Source organism: Apodemus sylvaticus, chromosome 1 (assembly GCF_947179515.1).
Source record: "Apodemus sylvaticus chromosome 1, mApoSyl1.1, whole genome shotgun sequence".
NCBI lineage: Eukaryota > Metazoa > Chordata > Mammalia > Rodentia > Muridae > Apodemus > Apodemus sylvaticus.
The window spans coordinates 53334011-53356339 of record NC_067472.1 but is presented as its reverse complement, the minus strand read 5'-3'; the positions used below and the strand labels follow the sequence as shown (position 1 = coordinate 53356339).

Genomic DNA, 22329 nt, shown 5'->3' with positions numbered 1-22329 from the left:
CCTTTTACCACCATCCAGGTCCGGTTGCGTCAGGGTGGTAGGAGATGCACCCCCTTTCTGCACATCCTGTTTTCTGCTAATGGTTTCCAGGTGAGCCCTTGGTTGCCCTGCAGAGGAAGGTGGGGGCACTGGAGAATTTAGTAGGGGATGATCGAGGAGCAAAAACAGGAAGGGGGTGGGAGCAGGCCATGGAAAATTCACAGCCAGGAAACCCTCTGACAGCATCTGGCTTGCATTAGGCTAAGCAGGCTTCACAGCCCAGACCTCAGCAGAGATACTGTTATCCTCTGGCCAGCGGGACTGAGAGGGGTGTGGTGCTGGTGGGGAGGGGCTCAGAAGGACCCAAAGGCTGACCAGAGGCAACAGTGAAAGTAGAGGAGGAGGGGGCTAGGGGGTGATCACGTGACACCAGGGCAAACGGACCTTCTGTGACAGTTGCTATCTTCCACAGGGGAGAATAGTTCCTATTTTATAGATGAGGGGCTGACACCAGAGAGATTGACTTGTCTAAGGTCACACAACCAAGGAGGAAATCTTTTCCTTTTTGAAGGCACAAAATGGGATGGAAGTTGAAGTTAGTGCAGGGACTGGGTGTGTGGTGGCTCAGTATTTATTTATCTTGCATGCACAAGGCTCTGGCTTCCATCTCCCTCACCACCACAACTGCCCTGCTCAGGAAAAAAGAAAACACAGGGAACAATGTTTGGAAAGAAAGGGCAATTTGAGGTGTATCTGAGTGACAACAGTTAGCTGGGTGTGCTTCAGAGGCTCAGAATCCATTTTAAGGTTGGGGACACTGAGGCACAGAATGGCTGAGGCGATGTTGAACTGTCCTTTGGTGATGGTAGTTCATGGGTTTAAGGGACTAGCTACTGAGTATCTGTACAAAAGCAAATAACCAGTCAGCTCAAAATAGACCCAGGCTGGACAGTCTCTGCCCAGTGTTTGAGCCTAGGAGGACAGGAGATAGGCAGTCACGCCAGGGATCTTGTTGAAGCATCTACATGTGGGGTAGCTTCTCTCCTGTTCTCAGGTATTTTATGTCCAGCTCATAGCCCACAACTCAGGAAGGAGGCCCATGTCTTCTGCTGCCCGCTGAGCCTCAGGAGTTAATAATTAAGGGTTTAAGAAGATAGAAGCCTGTCTGGGAGGCCCCGCCCGGCCGCTGTGCTGCTGCTCCTGAGAGATAGCAAAGGTTAGTGAGAGGCTCTGCCTGGAGTGGAGGCAGGCTCCGCCGCTTGCCCTCTTGGTGGTCTCCGAAGGGACCTCAGCCTGGCCCCAGGCATGGAAGCCCCTGAGGAGCCCAGGCAGTGCCCAGCCCGAGGGTCATGCCCAGTGTTCCTGGCCATGAGCTCAGGCACTGTCCGCTATGCCCCATCAGGTTTGGGTCCTGGACCTGAGAGGAACTTTAGAGAGGAGACCTGGGATGCAAACAGGTGAGCTGAGGGCTTGGGACATTGAGGGGGGTGGGTGGGAGGTGGGGGGTGACACTCTGCAGGGACATGGGGGTCAGAAGCTGGCTTGGAACACTGGCCTGTTTTGAATTGGGAAGAATTTAAGGAGCTTTTTACGGGGCGGGCGATCAGAGAGGAACCCTGATTGCTCCAACTTGAAGTTTAGACTAAGGTAGAAACTGAAGGTCAGAGAAACCAGGTCGATCATCCTAGGTCACAGCTAGAAACAGATGTAGCTCCAGAATCAGAGACTGATTCAAAGCCAAGTCCCATATGCCTCCAGCCTCAGCCTAGGGTCTGTGGCTAAAGGTAGCAAGCTGGGGGAGGGGAGAGTGGACAGGAGGCGGTGGTGTAGGAGGAGGAATGATGAGGCTTGGTGGTTTGAAACTATAGACATATCTTTAATTTTTTCCCTCCCCACTGGCTGGGCCTGGCACCTAGCAGGTATTCAGTAACCTTCTGAGGGCTGTCTGTGCCCAGACACAACTCCCACCAGCACCAGTGGTTCTGGGTTGTCCCTAGGAAAACCTTCAGTAAAGAGACTCCACTTCCCCTCCCATGGCTCCTGTGACATAAATCAGGTTCTTTAACGTCTCTGAGGCCATCCCTTTCCAGTGGCACAGCACGGTTCCCTGTGGCTTGGAAGTTCAGAGTCTAGATGCATAAATGACAAGATATTTTTGGTTAGTAATTGCACATCAATGGTCAGTGCTCTTAGGATGGTGACCACACACTTGCCCTTGGAGGCCTCCCTCAAGGGCTCCTACGATGAGGCCTCTTCCTCAGGGAAACTTCCTCCCCTTTGCTGACATCTCCCCTTTGTCTCTCACTGATTTCATTGACAGAATTTATCTTTGTCCTGGCTTTTAAATACATGGAAGGCAAAGACCTTGTCCTAGATTCTTTTTGTGTCATCTTTTCCTCCTTCCCTTAGATGGTGACCAAAGCAAGGGATAGGAAAAGAGCATTTGCTCAAGGCTTAGCTGGTGAAGGACTCAAGTCAACAAAAATATGTTGATATCTGCTTTGGCCAGACCCTAAGCTGGGCTGGGCTGGGTGGAGGAACACAGCCCAAGAAGGGGTTGGTCTTTGCTCAGGAGAAGCCCTAGCCTGGTAAATAACCAGTCACCCTATATGAGGGAAGGACATAGAACTGGGCTGAGAGGCTCTGTCGGATGAAAAGGATGCTGTGGAGAGCTGTCTAGGTTCTCCATGGCAAAAGATGCTAGCCATGGGCAAGGACATGGATTCCACTCAGCAAGTCTGTTCCTGTAAGCTGGGAAAGGAGCATCTTTTCCAGACGGGGTTTCTCTGTGTAGCCCTGGCTGTCCTGGAACTCACTCTGTAGACCAGGCTGGCCTCGAACTCAGAAATCCGCCTGCCTCTGCCTCCCAAGTGCTGGGATTACAGGCGTGCGCCACCACTGCCCGGCTTTTTCTTTTTCTTTTTCTTTTTCTTTTTCTTTCCTTCTTTCCTTCTTTCCTTCTTTCTTTCTTTCTTTCTTTCTTTCAACAATATTTTATTATGTGTGTATGTCCATTTGTGGATTTGTACACATTCATGCAGGTACACACAGAGGACATATGGATGCTGGTAACCACACTTGGGTCCTCTGCAAGAACAATGCATGCCCTTCCTTGATGAGCTGTCTCCAGCCTAACTCTTTTTCTGGTTTGTTTGTTTTGTTTTGTTTTGTTTTATTTGGGGGGCTTCTTTTCTTGTTGTTGTGGGGTTTCTTTTGTTTTGCTTTGCTTTTTGGCTTTTTGAGACAGGGTTTCTCTGTGTAACAGTCCTAGCTGTTCTGGAACTTACTTTCCAGGCTGCCCTCAAACTTAGAGATCTGCCTGCCTTTGTCTCTGAGTGCTGGGATTAAAGGCATGCGCCACCACCCCCTGGCTCTCTCTTCTGTTTTGAAGAGACACTATTAGTTGGTGAAGATGGGTCCTAGGCAAGTCAAGGCTCTGCAGTAGAGGTCCCTTAAAGCAGGCCTCCCATTCGCCTACCATTTACCATCGTGGAGTTCCATAAGCCAAGTGAGCATGTGGTTGTGGCCACTGAGGAGTGGAGGAGGATGGATCAGTTCAGCCCAGAATCTGGAGACCAGCCTAGGTAGTATATGACCCACGTCCGCAGAGAAGAGGGGGCTAAGGGAAAGGAGAGAGGGGTAGGGGTTCCAGCCTGGAGGATTTCTTGGCTTCTCGTGGTCCTTAGCAGTTCAGAAGGAGCAGCTGAATATCTGTGTGGTTTGATGAGTCAGGTGTGTTCTTAAAAGCCCAGAGAGCACTGGAGACCCTGCCTGTGGGAGCTGGTCCTAGCAGTACTGGAGGAGGGGTTGACTGTGGGCTCTACTTAATGGATCCTGATCTGAGGCTGAACTTAATTCAGGTCAGTGGTTAGAGCCAGGATAAAAGGAGGGCATAGGACAGGTGACTAAGCCAGGGATGCAAACTTTTCACGGATCGTTTTTTAAGTACCTGGGACAGATAAGTGCTAGCAAGGTTGTCAGAGGAGTCTCCAGAGCTTATGGCTGGATAGGCTGGGATGAACAATGTATTCAGAGATACAAGAAAGGGACCTGGAAGCAGAGCTGTTAAAGATTGGGCCAAAGTAGCGCTCTCTTAGCTTCCTCTCTTAGCTATACCGCTCAATGAATGATACCTGTTTAGGGTCTGCCCCGCCCCCTTCCTAGAAGCCCAGTGCCACTCAGGGATTGATGCAAAGCTAAGAGCTCCAGAGACTGGTAACAGGGCTAGAAGTCTGAATGAGGGTATAGGAGCTGTTTGTCCACCCTGAGTGACAATCTGTGCGAGAAACAGAGCTGAGACCCCCGAGAGCCATTGTAGATTCTCAAGCAAGGGTGGTCCAAAAGTGCAAGGCAGAGAGTGATAGGGAAAGGCGGAGGTCAGCTCTGGATGAGAGATGATGGGACCAGTCTTATTCTCCTCCGGCGGGTCATTGTCCCCAGGCAGCAAGAGGGACAGGGCTGGGCAGGCAGAGGGGCGGGGCCGGGCACGTGGCCTGGGGCCCCGCCTCTCGGACACGTGACCCGCCCAGGGCACGGGAAGGGCTCCGGTGGGGCGGAGCCGGCAAACCCTAGGCGGCCAGCGGGACCGACTGGCGGTGGAGCGATTGACAGGCGGCAGGGCAGCTCTTGGGGCCCCAGCAGAGTTGGCGGCGCGCGTGGACGCGGCTGCGGCGGAGACGCCGGGATGTGGAACGGGTAGGTCCACGCACGCCGGCGGCTCTGCGCTTGGTCTGGGCCGCGCTGGCCTCCTGGGATGGAAGAACAGGGGCTCATTGCTGTTGTTTGCACCCCACTTGGGAGATAATCTGTACTCTCAGCCCTGCCTGCAGTAGCGAGGTGCATTGTAGCATGAGGACACACTGCAGCCCGAGAGCTGAAAGGCCCTTGGCAGGACCGACCTGAGTTGCCCCAGGGTGGGAAGGGTGACCCCTCCAACTCCTAGCTCCAGTAGAGCACATGAGAGAAGTGATAGTGTGTGTGTGGGGGGGGCGAGTCGTATGTATACCCCAAAAGTAAATCTGGGGCGTGTATTTAAAGGAGGGAACATCCATGAACTCTGGGGAAGCAGTGCAGTTAGGAAAGCTAGCTGTGTCCCTCCAAGGTCCCTGGCTAGTTAACTGGAACCTTTTGATTCAAGATGTGAGGTGGGTGGAACCTTCCCGCAGTCTGGAGGGAGATAGGCACAGACCCTGAGTCCGGGGGTGAACCCCTTTCCCATCCTCACCCTCACTCCCCTCTGTTAGGGCCATCGGTTCTTAAGGCTGACTCCTGTTCCTGGCCAGTCTAATAGGAGACCCTGCCTTGTGTTCACACAAGATTGATGATGTCCTTTCTTGAATATAGGCAAATGCCTTCTCCTTCCTGGGCGCAAAGACTAGATATTATGGGGGAGGGGGGTCCTGCTAAGGACTGTTTCAGGATAGGTGGAAGGAAGAAAGCCCTGGGGAAGGGAACAGGTGAGATCTTTTTACTCTCATGGACCCCAGCTGATTTGAGTTGAAATGCGAGGGCTCTGCTGCGTCAATCCCAGCCAGGGCACCAGAGCTGAGCTCCTGTGAGGTGTGGGCAGGCTTGATCTTTCAGAGGGAGCTGGGGACAGCCTGTGTTTGTTGGAAATTTGCTCTGGGGAAAGAGGCTAGCTAGGCTTGGGAAGAGTTTTGGGTGGGTTCCTGGTGCCTGCCTCAGGTCCAGGCAATTTCCGCTTGGGGATGCATGTGCCTGGGGCTGTGTGTTGGAGGAGCAGCCTGGTCTGAAGGAAGCTGTGGGCCTTTCTGCTGGGTAGACTGAGACAATTGCTGTATTCCCCTTAGGGATACAACTCCCCTTCTCTGGGCTGGAGCCAGCTTGAGCACTTGGTGTGGGGGTGGGGGTCAGAGGAGATGTCAGGGGTCCTGTCTCTCCACTGTATTCCCAGGTCTCTCACTGAACCTGGAACTTGTTTAGCCAACCGGTGGCTAGTATATGCCAGTGATTCTCACAGTGGTGCAGTGTTCCCTCACAGTGCTGAGCTTGCTGGTGCATATGACCACACTGGGTTCTGAACTCAGGTCCTCATGCTTACACAGAAAGCACTCTTACCCACTGAGTCGGCTCCCCAGCCCTTGGACATAGGGATAAGAGTCTGAGGGTCTAAAATGTGCTGGACCATAGAGGCCTTGGAACTCTCCGCTCCCAGCAGAAGTTAAGAGGGACCATGCTCCTCTCGGGTCATGTCAGCTCTCAGAGTTATACACCAGGAGGTATGTATCCTAGCCTGGGAAGGGTCGGGACCTGGCCAACCTAGCGTTCCTGGAGGTTGGCGTCCTGCTGTAAATTGAACTGAGCTATGGTGTTTGTTTATGGCAGAGTCCTAAATGGAGATAAGCAGAAGTAACTAGACCCTGTAGAAGCCAGGAGTTGATATCCTTCTGAGGGTAAACCTTGAACTCTGAAGTAAATGAGACAACACAAATCTGATTTTTGGAGTAGGGGAAGTGGGCACAGGGTCTCATGTAGCCTAGGGTTGGCCTCAAATTCCCCATATAGCCAAGGATAACCCTCTCTCTCCATCTCCCAAGTACTGGGATTACAGGCATGTGCCACGATGCCTGATTTAGGAGTGCTGAGAATGGAATCTAGAGCTTTGTGTGTTCTGGGCCCAGGCAGCAGGGCTGCATATCCAAGCTTAGCCTTATTTTGGTTTGCTTCATTTTTGACACATATAGACTAGGCTGACCAAGAAGTCTTTTTTAAAGAAAGTTGTATTAGTGGTGTGTGTGTGTGTGTGTGTGTGTGTAAGATGGAGGGAGAGAGCACATGTGTCACCACACACATGTTGAGGTCAGAGGACAACTTTGTGGAGTTGGTACTCTCCTACTACTTTTATGGGGCTTCTAGAGATCAAACTGAGACCCCCCAAGCTTATACAGCAAGCTTCTTTCCTCACTTAGCCATCTCATTGGCCCTCGCCTAGAAATCTTAATCCTCTTGGTTTAGCCTCCCGATGTGCCCTGCCATGCTGCGCTATCTAACCTCACTTTTAGAGGCTCCACTCCCCCAACAAACACCACAGACTGGGCTTCCCTTCCTCCAGTTCCTACAGTTTCATAGGCCTATGGTCTTGGGGGCCAAGCCCACTCTAGGTGTTGGAGTGAGGATTATATTTTGAGAGTTCTGAGCCTAACACAGTCCTGGGAACTTTACAGTTGGTCTACAGAGTTCACAGACTAAGTTCTGCACTGGTTCTGTCCCACTGGACAGCCTCACAACGTTGGTGTGACCAACTGGTCTCAGTTTCTCCACTTTCTGGATAGGACTGATCATACACATCTCTAGGGAAAACCAAATTCTAATGGAGTGCTAAGAAAAAAAAATTAAGATCACCCCGCCTCCTGGGAGTTAAAGGCCATGCCTTTGCCCCAGGCCAGCAACTAGGGAGTTCCACAGTTGCAGGTGTCTAGACTCTGTCTTGAGCAAGTCAGTTAACTGTTCTGGGCCTTTACTGCCCTAAGAATTTCTGCCATGAGTCCTAAGTCACAGGGGGATGAGGGCCCCAGAGTCAGACAGATCTCCCCACTCACCCTGGCCTTGCAACAGGTGGAAGTATCTTGCCTGCTGTTCCTTACCCTGCCCTTTTGTGTGTAGGATCAGACCAGACCCTCAGTAGAGCCCTGCCTCCCCAGGCCTGGGAACTGGATGTATCCTCAGAAAACCTTGAGAAATGGGGAGGGGAGCACACAAAGCAAAACAGGTCGTGAGAAGGGGATGCAGTAGTGGCCCCTGAAATCTTCCTTGCACCTATGGAAGGATCGGGGTGTGGAAGCTGCCCAGTAGGTGTTCACTAGGCACATGCTATATGTCAGAGGGGTGTGTGTGTGTGTGTGTGTGTGTGTGATCTTGGACTAAATGTATAGGGGGCCCCTCAGAAGCCTGTACCAGCAGAGTATGCAATTCTCTTATGTAGGCTGGCTGGTGGTGGAGAGACGAAGGGTTGTGTCCTCTCCTAGGAGGAGCTGGTTTGGCCCAGGATGGGGGAGGGGCAGGAAGAATCTGACCTGGCCACCTACTTCGTCTCTTGGTCTCTTCCTCCCACTAGGCCCTGCTGCTGTTCTTGCAACCCCACCCCCACGTGCCCCACTCCCCTCCATCAGTGGTGCAGACCCATCTTCTGCCTGCCCGTGGTGTCTCCTTGCCTTGGCTCATTGGATTCTGACCCAACTCCAGACCCTACTACCAAAGAGACAAGATGTGTCTCTGATCCTCAGGGTCTCCCTCCGCCAACCACCGCTGAGCCCAGGCTTGGACACTGGCTGTTCCCAGCGGTGCCTCCCAACAGCTGCCACAGTCCTGCCTTTTCCCTTTAGCCACCCACAGAACTCTGTACTTCCCAAAAGCCCGAGCTACCCCCTTTCGCTTCCTGGAAGACCCCTTCCCACTTCCTCATTCCCATCCCACAATTCTCATTCACCTTTCCCTTGGTTTTTAAATTAGCTTAGTTAATCAATTACTGTACTGCATATTTTACCTTCTCTCCTACCCAACTCCTGCTCTGCCCCTACCCATGCTCATGGACTCCCTGCAGTGCGTTGTCTGACTGTGTCCTCTCTCGGCTCAGTCCTGCCCAGCAGCAAGGAAGCTCTGGGCATTACCATTCACCACTCCGCCCTTACTAGGCACTGTCTCCAACTTCCTCAAACCCCATCTGCATCCTGCCTCACTTCTCTGAAACCTCCATTCATTCCTGCTTCTGGGGGGCAAGTCACATGCTGTTTGTGCTGTGCCTGCAGTCTGGGGTCAGTTCCAGTCCCGTCACCTCCTTGCTTGGTATACTAACCCTGCTTCGTTCTGGGTTGCCTTGTGATTGAAATTAGACTGTGGAGCCCATCTCACTGTATTACTGTCATGACACCCATGGTACTGGAAGTTAGTGGGTGAACTGGCCTGAACCTGAACCAGGAACCTGGAAACCCTGTGTACATGCTGGTTTGCTGAAGACTCGAACTGTTTGCTGGGCTTGTGGGCTGCAGATAGACAGCCATTACACAACCTTTCCTGGCACCTTGGGGCCCCCTGAGAATCAGAGTTGGTTGTTTGTCATTCTTAGTCTCCTAAATGGGTCTGAATCCACTCCCTGCATCACACAGCACTGCCCTTCGAGAGAGAGTTCCAGGCAAGATTTCTGTACTTTCCCCAGGCACCAGACGCTCCCAGCCAGTCCTTTTCCTGCTCCAGAGCTGTGCTCAGGGCCCCCTCTGCTGTTTATTTAGTGAACCATTGTGGCCAAGAAGGGATTCTCAACTGTAGAAATGGCCCATGCCTGCTTGCTAAGGAGCCCAAAGCAGGCTGAACTTGTCCAGACTGGGAGAGGTAGAAGCTCAGAGGGCCTAGAGATCCCTATTTAGCTCTGGCTAGGAATTCCTGACTGGAGGGGTTTTGAGTGTCTGAGTGGCTGACAGGCCACAGAGTTCAGGATTCCTCCTTTAGTTATGCTTTGAATTGAAGGGTAGAGACAAAAATTTCTGCTGCCTCTACAGGACAGGCCTGGTGGAGTGGGGATTGTAGCCACTGCACTGTGTTTCCTGGGGAAGTAACCCAGGAGAGCATTTCCTGTATGTGGGGGCCTCAGCTCCTAAGCCAGCTTCAGGATAAGGGGGTGTTGGCTACCCCTTCTGCTTCTGACCTTGACTCTTATCTTTCACCCCTAGAAGATTGATTCCTATCCCATAGTATACTCTTCACAAAAGATTATATTCCCTCAGAGTCTGGACTGAGGAGGCTCAGAGATCTCATGCTCCTACTCACTGGAGACCTGAAGGTTCACATGCAGATTTTCAGGCTGAAGTGTGTGGACTGTCAGGGAGACCGGCTCTGCTGGACCCGCGGAACACTTTCCTTCTTTCTCTGCTTCTTTATAAGTCACCAGAATGGGCCTTGAAGGAAAGAGGATCTGCAGACTAGAGTTGTTGCTAACACACACACACACACACACACACACACACACACACACACACACACACGGCTCTGCCCTTCTTACCCTCCTGCCTCTGGTTTCCCTTCCAGGACACAAGTGCCTGCCTGTAGGTTCAGCTTCAGGACACAGCCAGAGTCAGGGCAAGCGTTTTGGGTATCTCTGCCCAGTTAGAGTTGTTCCCTATTTACCAGGCACTGTAACAAGTGAGTTCCTATTTGGTTTTTGATAACATCCCTCTGCCTGATGGTTTCTTTATCTATCTATGGGGAGAGCAGATTCTAGGAACTTCAGACATTCCCAGGACAGAGCATGGCCATGATCTTGGCCACTGTACCCTCCTCTTTCTCTCCCCAGGCCATCAGTCTAGGCAAGATGTTTTCTGACTTAGCAAGAGTCCAATTTGAGCTGGACTGGGTATGGCTTCCCTGATGACTGAGCTGCCCTGGGCCCCTTGATCAGGAAGCATATGTGCTGATTCCAATACTCACCCCATACAAGGCTGAAGACCTGGCTACCTGTCTCCACACTACCCCAGACCAGTTATGGGACTGCCATGGAAGTCTCCTCCTCTCTCTGAGCTTGCACCCCTATCTGTAGTGTGGGGGAAAGACTACAGTTACTGTGAAAAGAATATTAAATATAATGTGGAGGGACTGGAGAGAGAGAGAGAGAGAGAGAGAGAGAGAGAGAGAGAGAGAATTCAGTCATTAAGAGCACTTACTACTCTACCAGAGGACCCACGTTCCCAGAACCCACATCAAGAACAGGACTGCTTGATGCTCTACCTCCAGGGGATCTAATGCTTTCTTCTGGTTCCTGCGAGTACAAACACGTGTGACATCCATGGGCAGCCACATATATGTACACATGAATACAAGTAAATCTTATACACACACACACACACACCAGCTGGGAAGCCAGCTTAGTTGACAAAGTGCCTGCTATGCAAGCATCAGATCTGAGTTTGAGCCAGACATGGTGGCATACTCTTGTAATCATAGTCCTGGGGAAAGAGGCAAGAAAATCCCTGAGGCTCCTTATCCATCCAACCAAAGCAAATCAGCAAACCCCAAATCCCAGTAAGAGACCTTGTGATAACTCTAGAGAAGCAACATCCAAGGTTGACTTCTGGCTTCCACACCCATGTGCATAGACATGGGTGTACCAGCATAAACACACAGACACACACCGAAAACTCTCAGTCCCTGGGCAGAGTTCTCATCCCATACAGCTGCCATAGCCCTGTTAGGGGCCCCAGACCTCAAGAACCCTGTGCCAACCAGACACCCCCCCCCCAAAAAAATAAACAGTGGTATTAGGAAAATCTGTTTGTCACACACACTGGTAGAATGGTGAGTGTAATGGCTATTCCTGGTTGTCAACTTGACTATATCTGGAATGAACTACAATCTAGAATTGGAAGGCTCACCTATGATCCTAATCTGGAGGTTCAGAGATACAAATTTCTGACCTGGATCTTGGCCTGGAGATCTTGAAGCATAGTGGCTATGAATTCCAGAAAATTAAGACAAAGAGATCTCCGAGTTCAAGATCATCTGGGATTAAAGGCATGGAGGCACAAGCCTTTAATCTGGGCTACACCCTCTGCTGGAGACCTACAGCCTTTAATCTGGGCTACACCCTCTGCTGGAGACCTACAGCCTTTAATCTGGGCTACACCCTCTGCTGGAGATCTATATAAGGACATTGGAAGAAGGAAGACTCACTCTTCCTTGCCTGCTTGCCTCAGTGGGACTGAGCAACTGCTAGATCCTTGGACTTCCATCCACAGCTGCTGCTGACCATTGTTGGGGAGTTGGACTATAGACTACTGTAAGTCATCGACAAATTCCCTAACTATAAAGAGACTGCCCATACGTTCTGTGACTCTAGAGAACTCAGACTAATACAGCGAGTCTCTGCCCTTATGTTATATTCAATGCCCAGTCCCCGCCAGGCAGGGCCCAGTTCCAGGAGCCTCAAGGCTACACGTTGGGCCTGTTCCACGGCAGAGAGAAGGCTGAGTTGGGCAGTGGCCAGGGTCGTGTTAAAGGAGTTGGCTGTGGGCTCACTGCTGTGGTCTCTGAGAGCTCAGTTTCTTTGTGTTATTCAGAGGGAAACTGAGGCTCAGAGGTTCTTTGGTGAACTTCTCAGGGGCTTGAGGACAAGAGAGAGGGTGAGGACAAGAGAGAGGGACAGTCCCCAACATTTCTTCTCAATTATTCGAAGATCCAGTCTCAATGGCCTTGTGTTCTTCCGATGCAGGCTTGGCTGAGCCCCTCCTTCTGTCTTCCCCACAGTTATCAGTCAGCCCACCCCCCACCCCCACCCCCAGCCCGCCAAGCCACTGCTGCTCTGAGGCTGCTGGCTCAGGAGCCCCAGATTTTGCTGAACAAGCAAAGCCAGAGGTGCTGTCTCTGCACAAACAGCCACTGGCCAGACCTTCCTCTCTTCCTTCTCCAGGGTCTGCTTTCTAGGGGGAGCTGTAGCTTGGAGGTGGGGGTTGGTTAAGCACATAACCCACAAGTCCACTTAGGGGCTTCAGCTTCAGCCAGGCGGGGGTCCTGAGGCTTCTAGAAGAGGGCATGTTTGTCATTAGTCTCACAGAGGGCCAGGGAGAGCTGGATTTTGCTCCTCACTAACAAAATCCAGAGGTGGCAGGAAGTGGGGCTATTATGCCTGGACTATTTGTAGGTTTTTCCTGTCTGCTGAGGTCTGGTGCTTCCTTTCTGGTCCGCCTTTGTGGACATCTATCATTTTGACATTTCCACTAACGAGGTCGTGGCATTGATAATGTTGGCTTTGCTTTAACCATGCCTATCCAAACCCATTTAACTGCGTCTGCTGTGCCAAGGGTTTCTGCCCATCCCTTTCTACTCTTGGGAGTGACTGTCACTGGGACAATCCTATCTGTGGTGTAAGGATTTATATTCATTTGTCAGCTCAACAAATGTGAATTGAGTTTGCACCTAGTAGCGGTTGCCTGCTGCGTGCCAAGCGCTGCCCTGTGCTCTAGGCTGAGGATGATGGGTGACAAAGGTGCACGAGTCCTGCCTTGGCCCCTAAGAAAGTTCCTGCTTGGTTCTGCCCTTGTGACAGTCCAGTTGCAGCTGGTAGTGGTTTTACAGATGGACAGAGTGAGGCTTATGTGACAGGTATGTGAGGCTTATGAGGTATGTGGCCTGGGGTTGGTCCCTGGCTCAGTGCCACAGGTCTGGAGTCCCCATCCTGTGAGTGCTTATGCCTTTGCTTGCCTTGCAGCCCACCCCAACAAGACAAGGGCCTCCCTGTGGGCCTCTCTGCTATCTCAGTCCCCTGGAAAAACCTGGGCCCCAGCAAAGGTACCAGGGAGTCCCCAGGAGGCCCGGTAGAAGCCTCCACTTCCTGGGAAGACGCCCCGGGTGAGGCGCACCCAGCAGCTGCTCCACTGGATGTGTCACGCCTGCGCAGCTCCTCCATGGAGATCCGAGAGAAGGGCTCTGAGTTCCTAAAGGAGGAGCTATACAAAGCCCAGAAGGTGGGTGCTCCAGGATAGGGTTGGGGGCTGAGGAAGAACCCAGATAGCTGTGGAAGGAAGGGAGAGGAGAAATCACTTGTCAAAGCCACATACCAGGCCCGTGCTGTAGTTCTGGGAACTCAAAGGAAAAGGCTGGTCCAACCCAGGGCTTCAGGCACGCTAGGCTTGCACTCCGTCACTGAAGTCTCAGAAGTCTAAATTGACTTTCACACATCTTGACTTCTCCGGAAATCGGCTTCCAGCAGGGATGGGCTACCAGGCTAGGGTTTTAACCTCGTGTATGGGCTAAAGTACCACTGAATGTCAGCTACCTGGGGACAGATCCAAGGCTGGTGGCTGGGGAAAGGGAGCCTGGCTAGGGCAGGCTAACAGCCTCCTGTCTGCACCCAGGAACTGAAGCTAAAGGATGAGGAGTGTGAAAGGCTGTGCAAAGTGCGTGCACAGCTGGAGCAGGAGCTGGAGGAGCTGACAGCCAGCCTGTTCGAGGTACGCTGGGCAGCCTGGGAACGGGTGGCCTGCGTGGCCTGCGTGGCCTGCGTCTTGTGACTACTCACGCAGAGGTGCTGCTCTTCTAGGAAGCTCACAAGATGGTCCGGGACGCCAACATGAAGCAGGCAACATCAGAAAAGCAGTTGAAGGAGGCCTGGGGCAAGGTGAGACCCATCCCCGTGTGCCTAGGCCAAGTCATGGCTCCTGTCATAGCCCTTGCTAGGGGGTACTACCCGCAGCTAGCAAGGGCATGCAACAGGGTCCTCTCAGACCCATCAGACATCAGGAACAGGAGAACCAAGGTCTGGGGCAGGCAGGGCGGGTCTGAAATTAAGTAGCCCTCAGCACCAGACTCCATCAGTGCTCTTGTTACACCACGGAGACTTGACTAGGGTCCTCTGGAGCCCGAGAGGACCCGGTGGTTATTAAAGCTTCTCCTGCCTCCAAAGCCGAAATGTCATCCATGGTGGAAGAACACAGGCAGGGAGTTTCCACTCTTAGAACATCTGCCAATCAGTGAATGTGAAACTGGGGCTGCTTTTGTTGGCTTCTGGGGATCCATGAATACTTAGTAGGAACCCTAGGATGTTCCCAGATGCCTGCCTCCATCAGAGTCTCACAATGTGACCTGAGGCAGGCCATGTCTCCTGTCAGCCTTGGGGTTCCCCATCTCTAGAATAGATGTCTTAGAGGTTGTTCCAAGGGTAAGAAGACAGGTTAGGTACCGCTGGGGATGCCTGGCTGCCAGGTTATGGTAGCCATGGTGACATTAACCCCATGTTGGGGTTGATGGTCATCTTGTCTGGGACAGATCGACATGCTACAGGCAGAGGTGACAGCCTTGAAGACACTGGTCATCACATCCACACCAGCCTCTCCCAACCGTGAGCTCCACCCACAGCTGCTGAGCCCCACCAAGGCTGGACCCCGAAAGGGCCACTCACGCCAAAAGAGCACCAGCAGCTCCCTCTGCCCTGTTGTGTGCCCCACTGCAGGGCATATCCCCACCCCAGACAAAGAAGGCAAGGAGGTGAGGCACAGGCTGTAGTGGGCTCACAATTGGGAGGGTCGGCCATGCTCAGCCAGCCCAGTCAGCATCCTGAGAAAGCTATCCTGACCCTCCTGTGGAACCTACCACCTCTCTCTCTCCTCTCTGAGCTTCAGGGGCCCTTGAAACAGGCAGGCTGGGCAGGCTGATAACAAGCAGGAGGTGATAATCTTTGAACTTATGGCTATTAGAGCCCGTAGGTCCTCTCTCAGGATACCTCTTCAGAACAGCACTTCCTGTGTTAAGAGTGATAGACAGGTGCCACTGGATTTCTAGAGAGGGCCTACCTGGTGTGTTATGACTACAGTCTTAAGGTCTAAGAGCACCACACTGTGACGCTTATGTATTCTAGGGTCCTTGGCACCCTTGGCTGTGACGCTGAAGCAGCTATGGCCTTAGACGAATATCTCTCTCCTGCCTCAACAGGAAACAGAGGGAGGGAGGCTTGGTCCAGGCTGGACAGATATGACCATAGGTCCTTGGATAGAATTTCCATTACTTCACATGCCACATCCTGTGCCTCCCTTAGGGTGAGGAATTGTGTAGACACTAAAAAGCCAGCCTTTTTAGTATCAGACGAATTCCAGGGAGGCATGGGGTAAGAGTCAGCTTCCTGGACTCTTGCTCAAGCCCACCCTAGCTGAGAACTTTTTTCCATCTGTCTCCTGAGCTTTTAGGAAGGAGGGGCAAGCAAGTCTTTTCAGTCCCCTTCTGAGCTTCCCACTGGACACTGACATCTCCTCCTTCCTCCTGTCTGTCTCTATATGTCTGTCTGTCTCCATCTGTCTGCCCATCCTCTGGCCCAGCCTGGGCTGCCCCCTCTACTCTCCCTGCTCCTGTGCGTGATCCCCAGCAAGGCCATCCACCTCACCTACGAGCCGACCTGGCAGCTCCCATCTGGGGAGCCGCCCACGACCCCCAACTCCGATACCTCTCTCTCCTTTTCCCGACAGGTAATGGCTCCTTTAGGGGCCACCCCACCTCTCCCCCCAGGCTTCACTCACTGTGCATGCAGCCCAGGGCAGGCCCTTGTTGCTCCTTACAGTGGGCATCAGGGAAATCTGAAATGTTCTCTCCTGTGTGCATGCACCTGTATGTGCATCCTGGACATAGGGAGACCTGCGGGTTCCTCTGGGGACCCACAGGTTCTCACAGGCTTGCTCTTGATGTTTCTTCCAAAAGGAGTCAGTTGCAGCATTCAGGCCAAGGCCCTGGATCCAAGTCTGTAATTTTGCAGTGCCAAGAAACTTAATGTACACCCAGACCCAGACTGTGGTTCGGTGCAAAGGGCAGACGGGATCTCTTTGCCTGGACTCTGCTCCCCTGCATGGCCGCTGAGGACAGGCCTGATGGTCCACTGAGCCCCCTGCATCTCCCTGCTCTTCTCTCCATCAGCTTTGCTTTCCCTGCCGTGCTCACCTCATCCCTGACTGCCCCCACTCGGCTCCCCTCTCCCCCAGGTGGATACAACTCTGTTTGCAGAATTCCAGGCTTGGAGGGCTTCACCCACCCTGGATAAGAACTGCCCCTTCCTAGAAAGGGTGTACCGGGAGGACGTGGGCCCTTGCCTCGACTTCACAGTGCAGGAGGTGAGGTGGGCTAAGAGTGGCTAGCCGGGGGCCCACCCCAGTAGTTCCCCATTCCCCGGCATCTCACTGCACTACCCTCATCTGCCACAGCTCTCAGCTCTGGTTCGGACTGCTGTGGAGGACAACACGCTCACCATTGAGCCCGTGGCTTCACAGACTCTGCCCGCTGTGAAGGTGCCCACTGTTGAGTGTAACAGCACCAGGTAAGTTTAGTGTCCTGGGTCCCTTCCTGCCCATATGGGCAAGTCCAGTGTGGAGCCTTGGGCAACACCCTGAGGGACTGGGATAGGAGCCTGAGTCTTGGGCCTCCTAGATGGATATAGCACCTCCTCCATCTCAGAGGTAGTTAGCGCCCCTAATATATGGGGAGCCGAAAGGCACTAAGTGGGTTTCCTAGGCCTGGCTAAGGGGAGAGGTGACATGGGAAAGGGATTCTTGTGAGGCTTGGTGAGCAGGGGACAACCCAGTGCCAGATGAAAAAGCCCGACGTGGGGATGTGAGAGGCAGCCAGACCAGAATTCAGTTAGAGAAAGTGACTGGGCATCAAGACCCCAGTAATGAGGCGGGGGCAGTTTTCAAGGCTGTGCAGGGTGGGGTTCTCATATACCTTGGCATGAGGTTGACCAAGCTCCCCTGCCTATGTGGGGAAAGGACTGGGGTCTGGGCATGGATCCAGATGCATTTACGGTTTATCCTGACGACTTGTGCCCCACCCCACCTCGCTCCTTTGGAAGATGGGAGTGGAGGGGCCAGGCCCTCCTTCCTGCCTGCGTGCAGTGCTCTCTCCATACATCCTCTATCTGGGACACATTCCCTGCATCTGTGAACCTCACTCAGCCCCTTACACTTCCTCTGTTCTCCTCAGCACATGTGCCCTGAGTGGGCTGGCACGTACCTGCCACCATCGAATCCGCCTGGGGGACTCTGACAGCCACTATTACATCTCACCGTCCTCCCGGGCCAGGGTGAGTCAGCCATCCTTTGTGCGGGGCAGAGCCGTGTAGTGGAAGAGCCGGAGCTGAGGAGGGTCTAATGGTTTGGTATGTGATCCTTTAGAGACACCGAGGTGTTGGCAGAGAACACAGCCCAGGGGAGAAACTCTACCACTCTGTCTGCTGCCAGCTACTCACCAGGCATCTGCGTTGTGCCAGCCTCTTCCCCACACCCCAGCTTTGCTTCTCCTTCCCAGCACCAGGCTCGGCCACACCTGGCTGGTGCTCCTCTCCTCTCTCACACTACCCTGCTTGGGCAGCCTCTCCAAATCCCACCTTCTCTGCACCCTCTCTGGCTTCCTGGCAAGTTGTGTGTTTGGGGGACTTAGCAAGAGCACCGCCCCTCCCTCTAGCCTCTTTGACTCACCAGTCACCGGGTGCCCACAGTAGGGCTTTCCTACCCGAGAACCCTGTGGCTCTAGCTACCTGCCACCATCCATTGTCACTGGTTCTTTAGTTGTAGAGCCTGCGTGGACATTTCTAGAACTTCTCGGTGGAGGGAGGGAAACAGGATGAGAGCAGGGAGAGGGGGGCAAGCCGAGACTGGTCTTGGCTTCAGCTAGATCCAGAGAGAGTCCCAAGCACACAGTTGCCTCCATCCTAGCCTGTGTTCCCTCCACAAAATGGGCACCCCATGGTAGCCTACATCCTCAGAAACTGGGAGAGGGGTCCAGACCTGGGGATGGCCTCTGGGCAGAGTAGCAACAGAGTCCCTCTTCCCTATGAGAGTTTTTGCGGCTCTGCCAGTGAAGGGTCACTAGAGCTTGGGGACAGGCCTCTCTAGCCACAAGCTTAGCGACCAGGGCAGCTCAGAGAAGTCTAATTGCTTTTCCTGGAACGACACACAGCACCTAGTTTATGTCTGGTGAGCCCAGACCTCCTTGCTCCAAAGGAGCAGCTTCGCAGAGGACCGAGCTTGCTGGTTAGCGCAGGCTGCCCGATTCCATCTGTCAGCTTGACCACTTTCTCACTTCACGCTTAACAGTCTTCCTCACAGGTGAAATGGGCACAGGGTGAGTGTCTGCATCTCACTGACGGCCCTGCTAACAGGCAGCTATGGCTGGGAATCTTAGGAACAGTGGGAGTCTTGCTGTTGCTAATTAAACCTTGGAATCTGAACTCTAGTAGAGTCAGAGAGGTACCTGGGACTTATTGTTGTGGAATAGGGTCCACATTGGCTTTCAGAGGGTCCCCTAGAGTATGGGGAATCTGGTGGGTCACACCCTCTCCATTTTGCCCACAGATCACTGCAGTATGCAACTTCTTCACCTACATTCGCTACATCCAGCAAGGCCTGGTTCGGCAGGATGGTGAGTGCCCCCTAGTGGTCCTCTCAAGGAATAGTGCCCAAAAAAGAGAGACCAGACAGAATGGGGCTAGTTAAGTGCCTTCCAAAGCTACGCGTCAGAAGCAGCAGAGGCCAGAATCTAGGGTTCCTTCCTCCAGTAGAAGACCAGAAAAGGGGAGCATTGTAGGTTAACAAAGTGTCCCAGATCCTCCTTGGTGCTGGGTTCTACATCACTGGTACAGTAAACCTTGTGCCTTCCACATAACTGGTCATGCTGCTTTTTCCTCTGCATAGAAATCTTTCTATGGCAGCAAAGACAGCATTCCTGTCACTAGTTCTGACATTCAAAGTCCTTTATGATGGGTCTCTCCTGTGACTCTTGCCTCCTCCTTCATGCCCACCAGAAATGGCTCTCCTGCCTCCTGAGTCCTTAGAGGGCCCATCTCCAGACACAGGGACTGACTGAGGCCCTGGGTCCAACTCACCACTCTGGGTCAAGGTGGGAAAACATTTGCAACTGGGGCAGTGTAGTTAAGCCTGTTAAGAAAACAACTGTGTGCAGTGCATGAATGTCTGACCAGGCTGAGGGGTTTCTCTCGTCACTGCCCTGCCCAAAACCTGAGAGAAGGCCAGGACTGCTTTGTGAAGTGACCATCAACTGTCCTCTCTGTCTGCAGCCGAGCCGATGTTCTGGGAGATCATGAGGCTGCGGAAGGGGATGTCACTAGCCAAGCTTGGCTTCTTCTCCCAGGAGGCCTAGGGCATGGCCCCAGGCCTGAAGTAGGCTCTGAGCTAGAGCAAGCAGCTGCCTTGGGACAGACAGACAAGAAATCCTGGAGCCAGCTCTGAGCCAGAAGCTGAAAGGACAGATAAACAACCAGGCTGCAGAGACAGTTCTGAGCCAGTACCACCCATCCCTCCTGGAGCAGACAAAGGGACAGCCTGGCCTGGACTTCATGAGATGACCCTCTTGCCCACTGAGCTCTGTAGCCAACAAGAGAATTTCAAGAAAGCGCCAAAGACCAAGGTGCTCGGAGCAAGGAGCTCAGCTCAGCCCTAGGGAGAGGACCCTTGAGTAGCCAGTACCCCCACCACAAACCCCTGCTGCTTACCAATTCTCTCTTGCTGCCACGTCTTCAGAAAGGGACTGTTCTGGGGTGGTTGGACTTCCAGGGTATGCTCTACCACAGCCTCTAAGCCCTGGGACACCAGCACCCCCTTGTGGCCATCTCCCACTCTGTTCCCAAGTGGCCTCATTAGACTGTCCCAGTGGTCAGGCAAATGTCTCCGATCTGAACAAGGTGGAGGGATATCTGCCCTGAGGTGCTGTGAAGGTGAATCCAAGATCCCTTCTCCATTCTTCTGCATAGAGGCCTCTCTCTCCCCTTTCTCTCCACTTCAACACCATCTCCAGGAGGCCCTGTTCCTAAAATTGCCAGGAAGTCTGGGACCTTTCTTCCCAAAGTGTGCCACCAGGGGAGCCCCAGGACATAACCCTGGGCAGCCACGCAGACTGCAGGGGCCCTGAATGTGGGATGGGATGGAGAGGATGGGCCAAGCAGGACATGGACCCTGCCTTATCCATCATAGCCCACCGGGAACTGGGCTCAGGAGATCCAACCTGGACATATCCCTTACCACGCCCCTATTTCCTTCAAATGGAATGTAACGCAATCTCTATTTAATAAAGGAAGGCTTTGTTGGTAGGGGCTAGGAGGCAGTGGCCTTCACTCCTGTGCCCTGGGGCTCTGGCCAGGGCTTGGGCATCTGAAAGAATGAAATCAAATCCTTTCCTAACTGGCCTCGTGCTTGGGATTAAACCCAAATCCTGCAGCTACCCCCACAGCCACCACCACTTTCTTGCTGTAGGGAAGACTATTGAAGTTGTCTTTAGCTTTTCACGGGGCTATGGGGATTGGAATGAGTTGGCCACTCTCTTGAGTGAAGCTCTGATCTGTGAATCCCCCAGCCCTTATAGATGACCCCAAGTCTACTAGAAGCTTGGAGTCAAAATACCTATCCTTCCTGGGGCTTGGCAGGACAGTACAGAAGCAATCGATGCCACCTGTCATAGGACAGGTGGGGGGGACTACAAAAGTGCTAGGCATGGCAGACACAAGTGGAAGGAGGTGGGGGTAGCCAGGATCCTGAGAGACCTCCGAGTAGGAATGAGGAGAGAGATGTCTTGTGGTTCCTGCCCCTGCCCAACCAATAGGGCTTTGTGCTTTCTTGGGAGGAGGGTGCAGCAGATTCTGGGTTGGGTCAGAGGTTGTCAGTAGCCTACAGAAATGTCTCTATTGGCCTGAGGCCCAGGTGTACTCAGATGGGAGGTCAACTGAGGGCTGGCCAGAGCTCTGTCAGACTTGTCTGCCTTCACATGTTCTCTGGCCAGTAGCCTGTTCCCAGGACTCTGCTGCCCCCACTGCCCCTCTGCAGTCTCACATCTCCTCCCTGCTCCACTGTAACTAGAATCCTTCACCGTGTCCCCAGCCCTCATAGACAACTGGTCACTGATCAGACCCCTGTCACATCCACTCATTCGCTAACCAGTACTGGGGTCTCCTCTGTCTCTGCTGGACATTGGCCATGATACACACACCAGTAATACATCCAGATGACTGGATGGAGGAAAGCCAAAGGACGTCGGGGAAGGACTTGGTGTACTGTGTGGGATCTCCATGGTACTCCCTGATTTTATCAACCTTTGTTCACCTGGGGACAAGAGGAATGAAAACCTAAGCACTGGACTTAGTCTCAAATTCTGTGTTCTGGGCCCAACCATATGCAGGACCACAGAGATACCAAGAAACACCTCAGAGGCCCATGGAGAACTGGGGCCTCTCCATGACTCCCCTGACTGACTTGTCCTGCTTCTACAGAGCATTGGCCATGATCAGATCCCAGGTGGGGCCATCAACACAGCCACACCCTGCTAGCAGCAATTAATATCTAAGCACAAGTCATAGCTCACAGTCCTCTCTGTGAACCCGTTATTTCAGCCTCTTAGCAATGTTAAAACACATTATTATCCCTCATGTAAATGGATACAGGCACTGGGGAACACAAAGAGGTCCTGAGGTAGGGTTTATTTACCTCAGTGGTAGAGGCTTGCCTAGCGAGCACCAGGCCCTGGGTTCAGTCTCCTGCTCCAGAAAAAAAAAAAAGTCACAAAGATGTCCTAAGTCTCTGGAACCTGTAGTATTAACCCACCTCTTGGTGGTTGTTTGTTTTTGTGTTTTTATGCTGAACACTTTCAGTGTGTATAGGTTTTGTTGTTGTTGTTGTTGTTGTTGTTTTACATCTTTAATTGATGCAGAAGGGTAGGGATATAGATCAGTGCTCGAGTGCTTAATTCAAGGCCTGAGGTTTGATCGCCAGAACCACACACACACACACACACACACACACACACACACCAAAAGAAACTGAGACAAGGCTGGAATTCTAGGTTTCCTCTGCTCTGTCCTGGAAGGAGCTC

General features: G+C 52.8%; 1 protein-coding gene across 6 annotated transcripts; it reads left to right on the top strand.

Annotated features, from left to right (window-relative positions):
* The first annotated feature begins 1187 nt into the window (after positions 1 to 1187).
* Positions 1188 to 20557, top strand: Rab3il1 (RAB3A interacting protein like 1). 6 transcript variants are annotated; one of them, XM_052190279.1, is made up of 11 exons: positions 3201 to 4674; positions 13190 to 13445; positions 13836 to 13931; positions 14021 to 14098; positions 14746 to 14964; positions 15789 to 15935; positions 16443 to 16571; positions 16662 to 16774; positions 17437 to 17536; positions 18807 to 18873; positions 19529 to 20557. In XM_052190279.1, exons 1-11 carry the CDS (start codon positions 4367 to 4369, stop codon positions 19609 to 19611), a joined length of 1596 nt encoding a protein of 531 aa, XP_052046239.1. In that variant the 5' UTR covers positions 3201 to 4366; the 3' UTR covers positions 19612 to 20557. The 6 variants fall into 6 exon arrangements, with proteins under 6 accessions (XP_052046225.1, XP_052046236.1, XP_052046239.1 ...); XM_052190265.1 differs by lacking the exons at positions 3201 to 4674; positions 15789 to 15935 and adding an exon at positions 1188 to 1436; XM_052190258.1 differs by lacking the exon at positions 15789 to 15935 and having other exon boundaries at positions 3216 to 4674.
* The last annotated feature ends 1772 nt before the right edge of the window (positions 20558 to 22329 follow it).

Coding starts and splice junctions, on each gene's coding strand:
- Rab3il1 (XM_052190279.1), top strand. CDS start 4,367: ATGAGAGATGATGGGACCAGTCTTATTCTCCTCCGGCGGGTCATTGTC. Junction 14,099..14,745: donor TGAAGGAGGCCTGGGGCAAG/GTGAGACCCATC, acceptor TGTCTGGGACAG/ATCGACATGCTACAGGCAGA. Junction 16,775..17,436: donor GTTGAGTGTAACAGCACCAG/GTAAGTTTAGTG, acceptor TGTTCTCCTCAG/CACATGTGCCCTGAGTGGGC.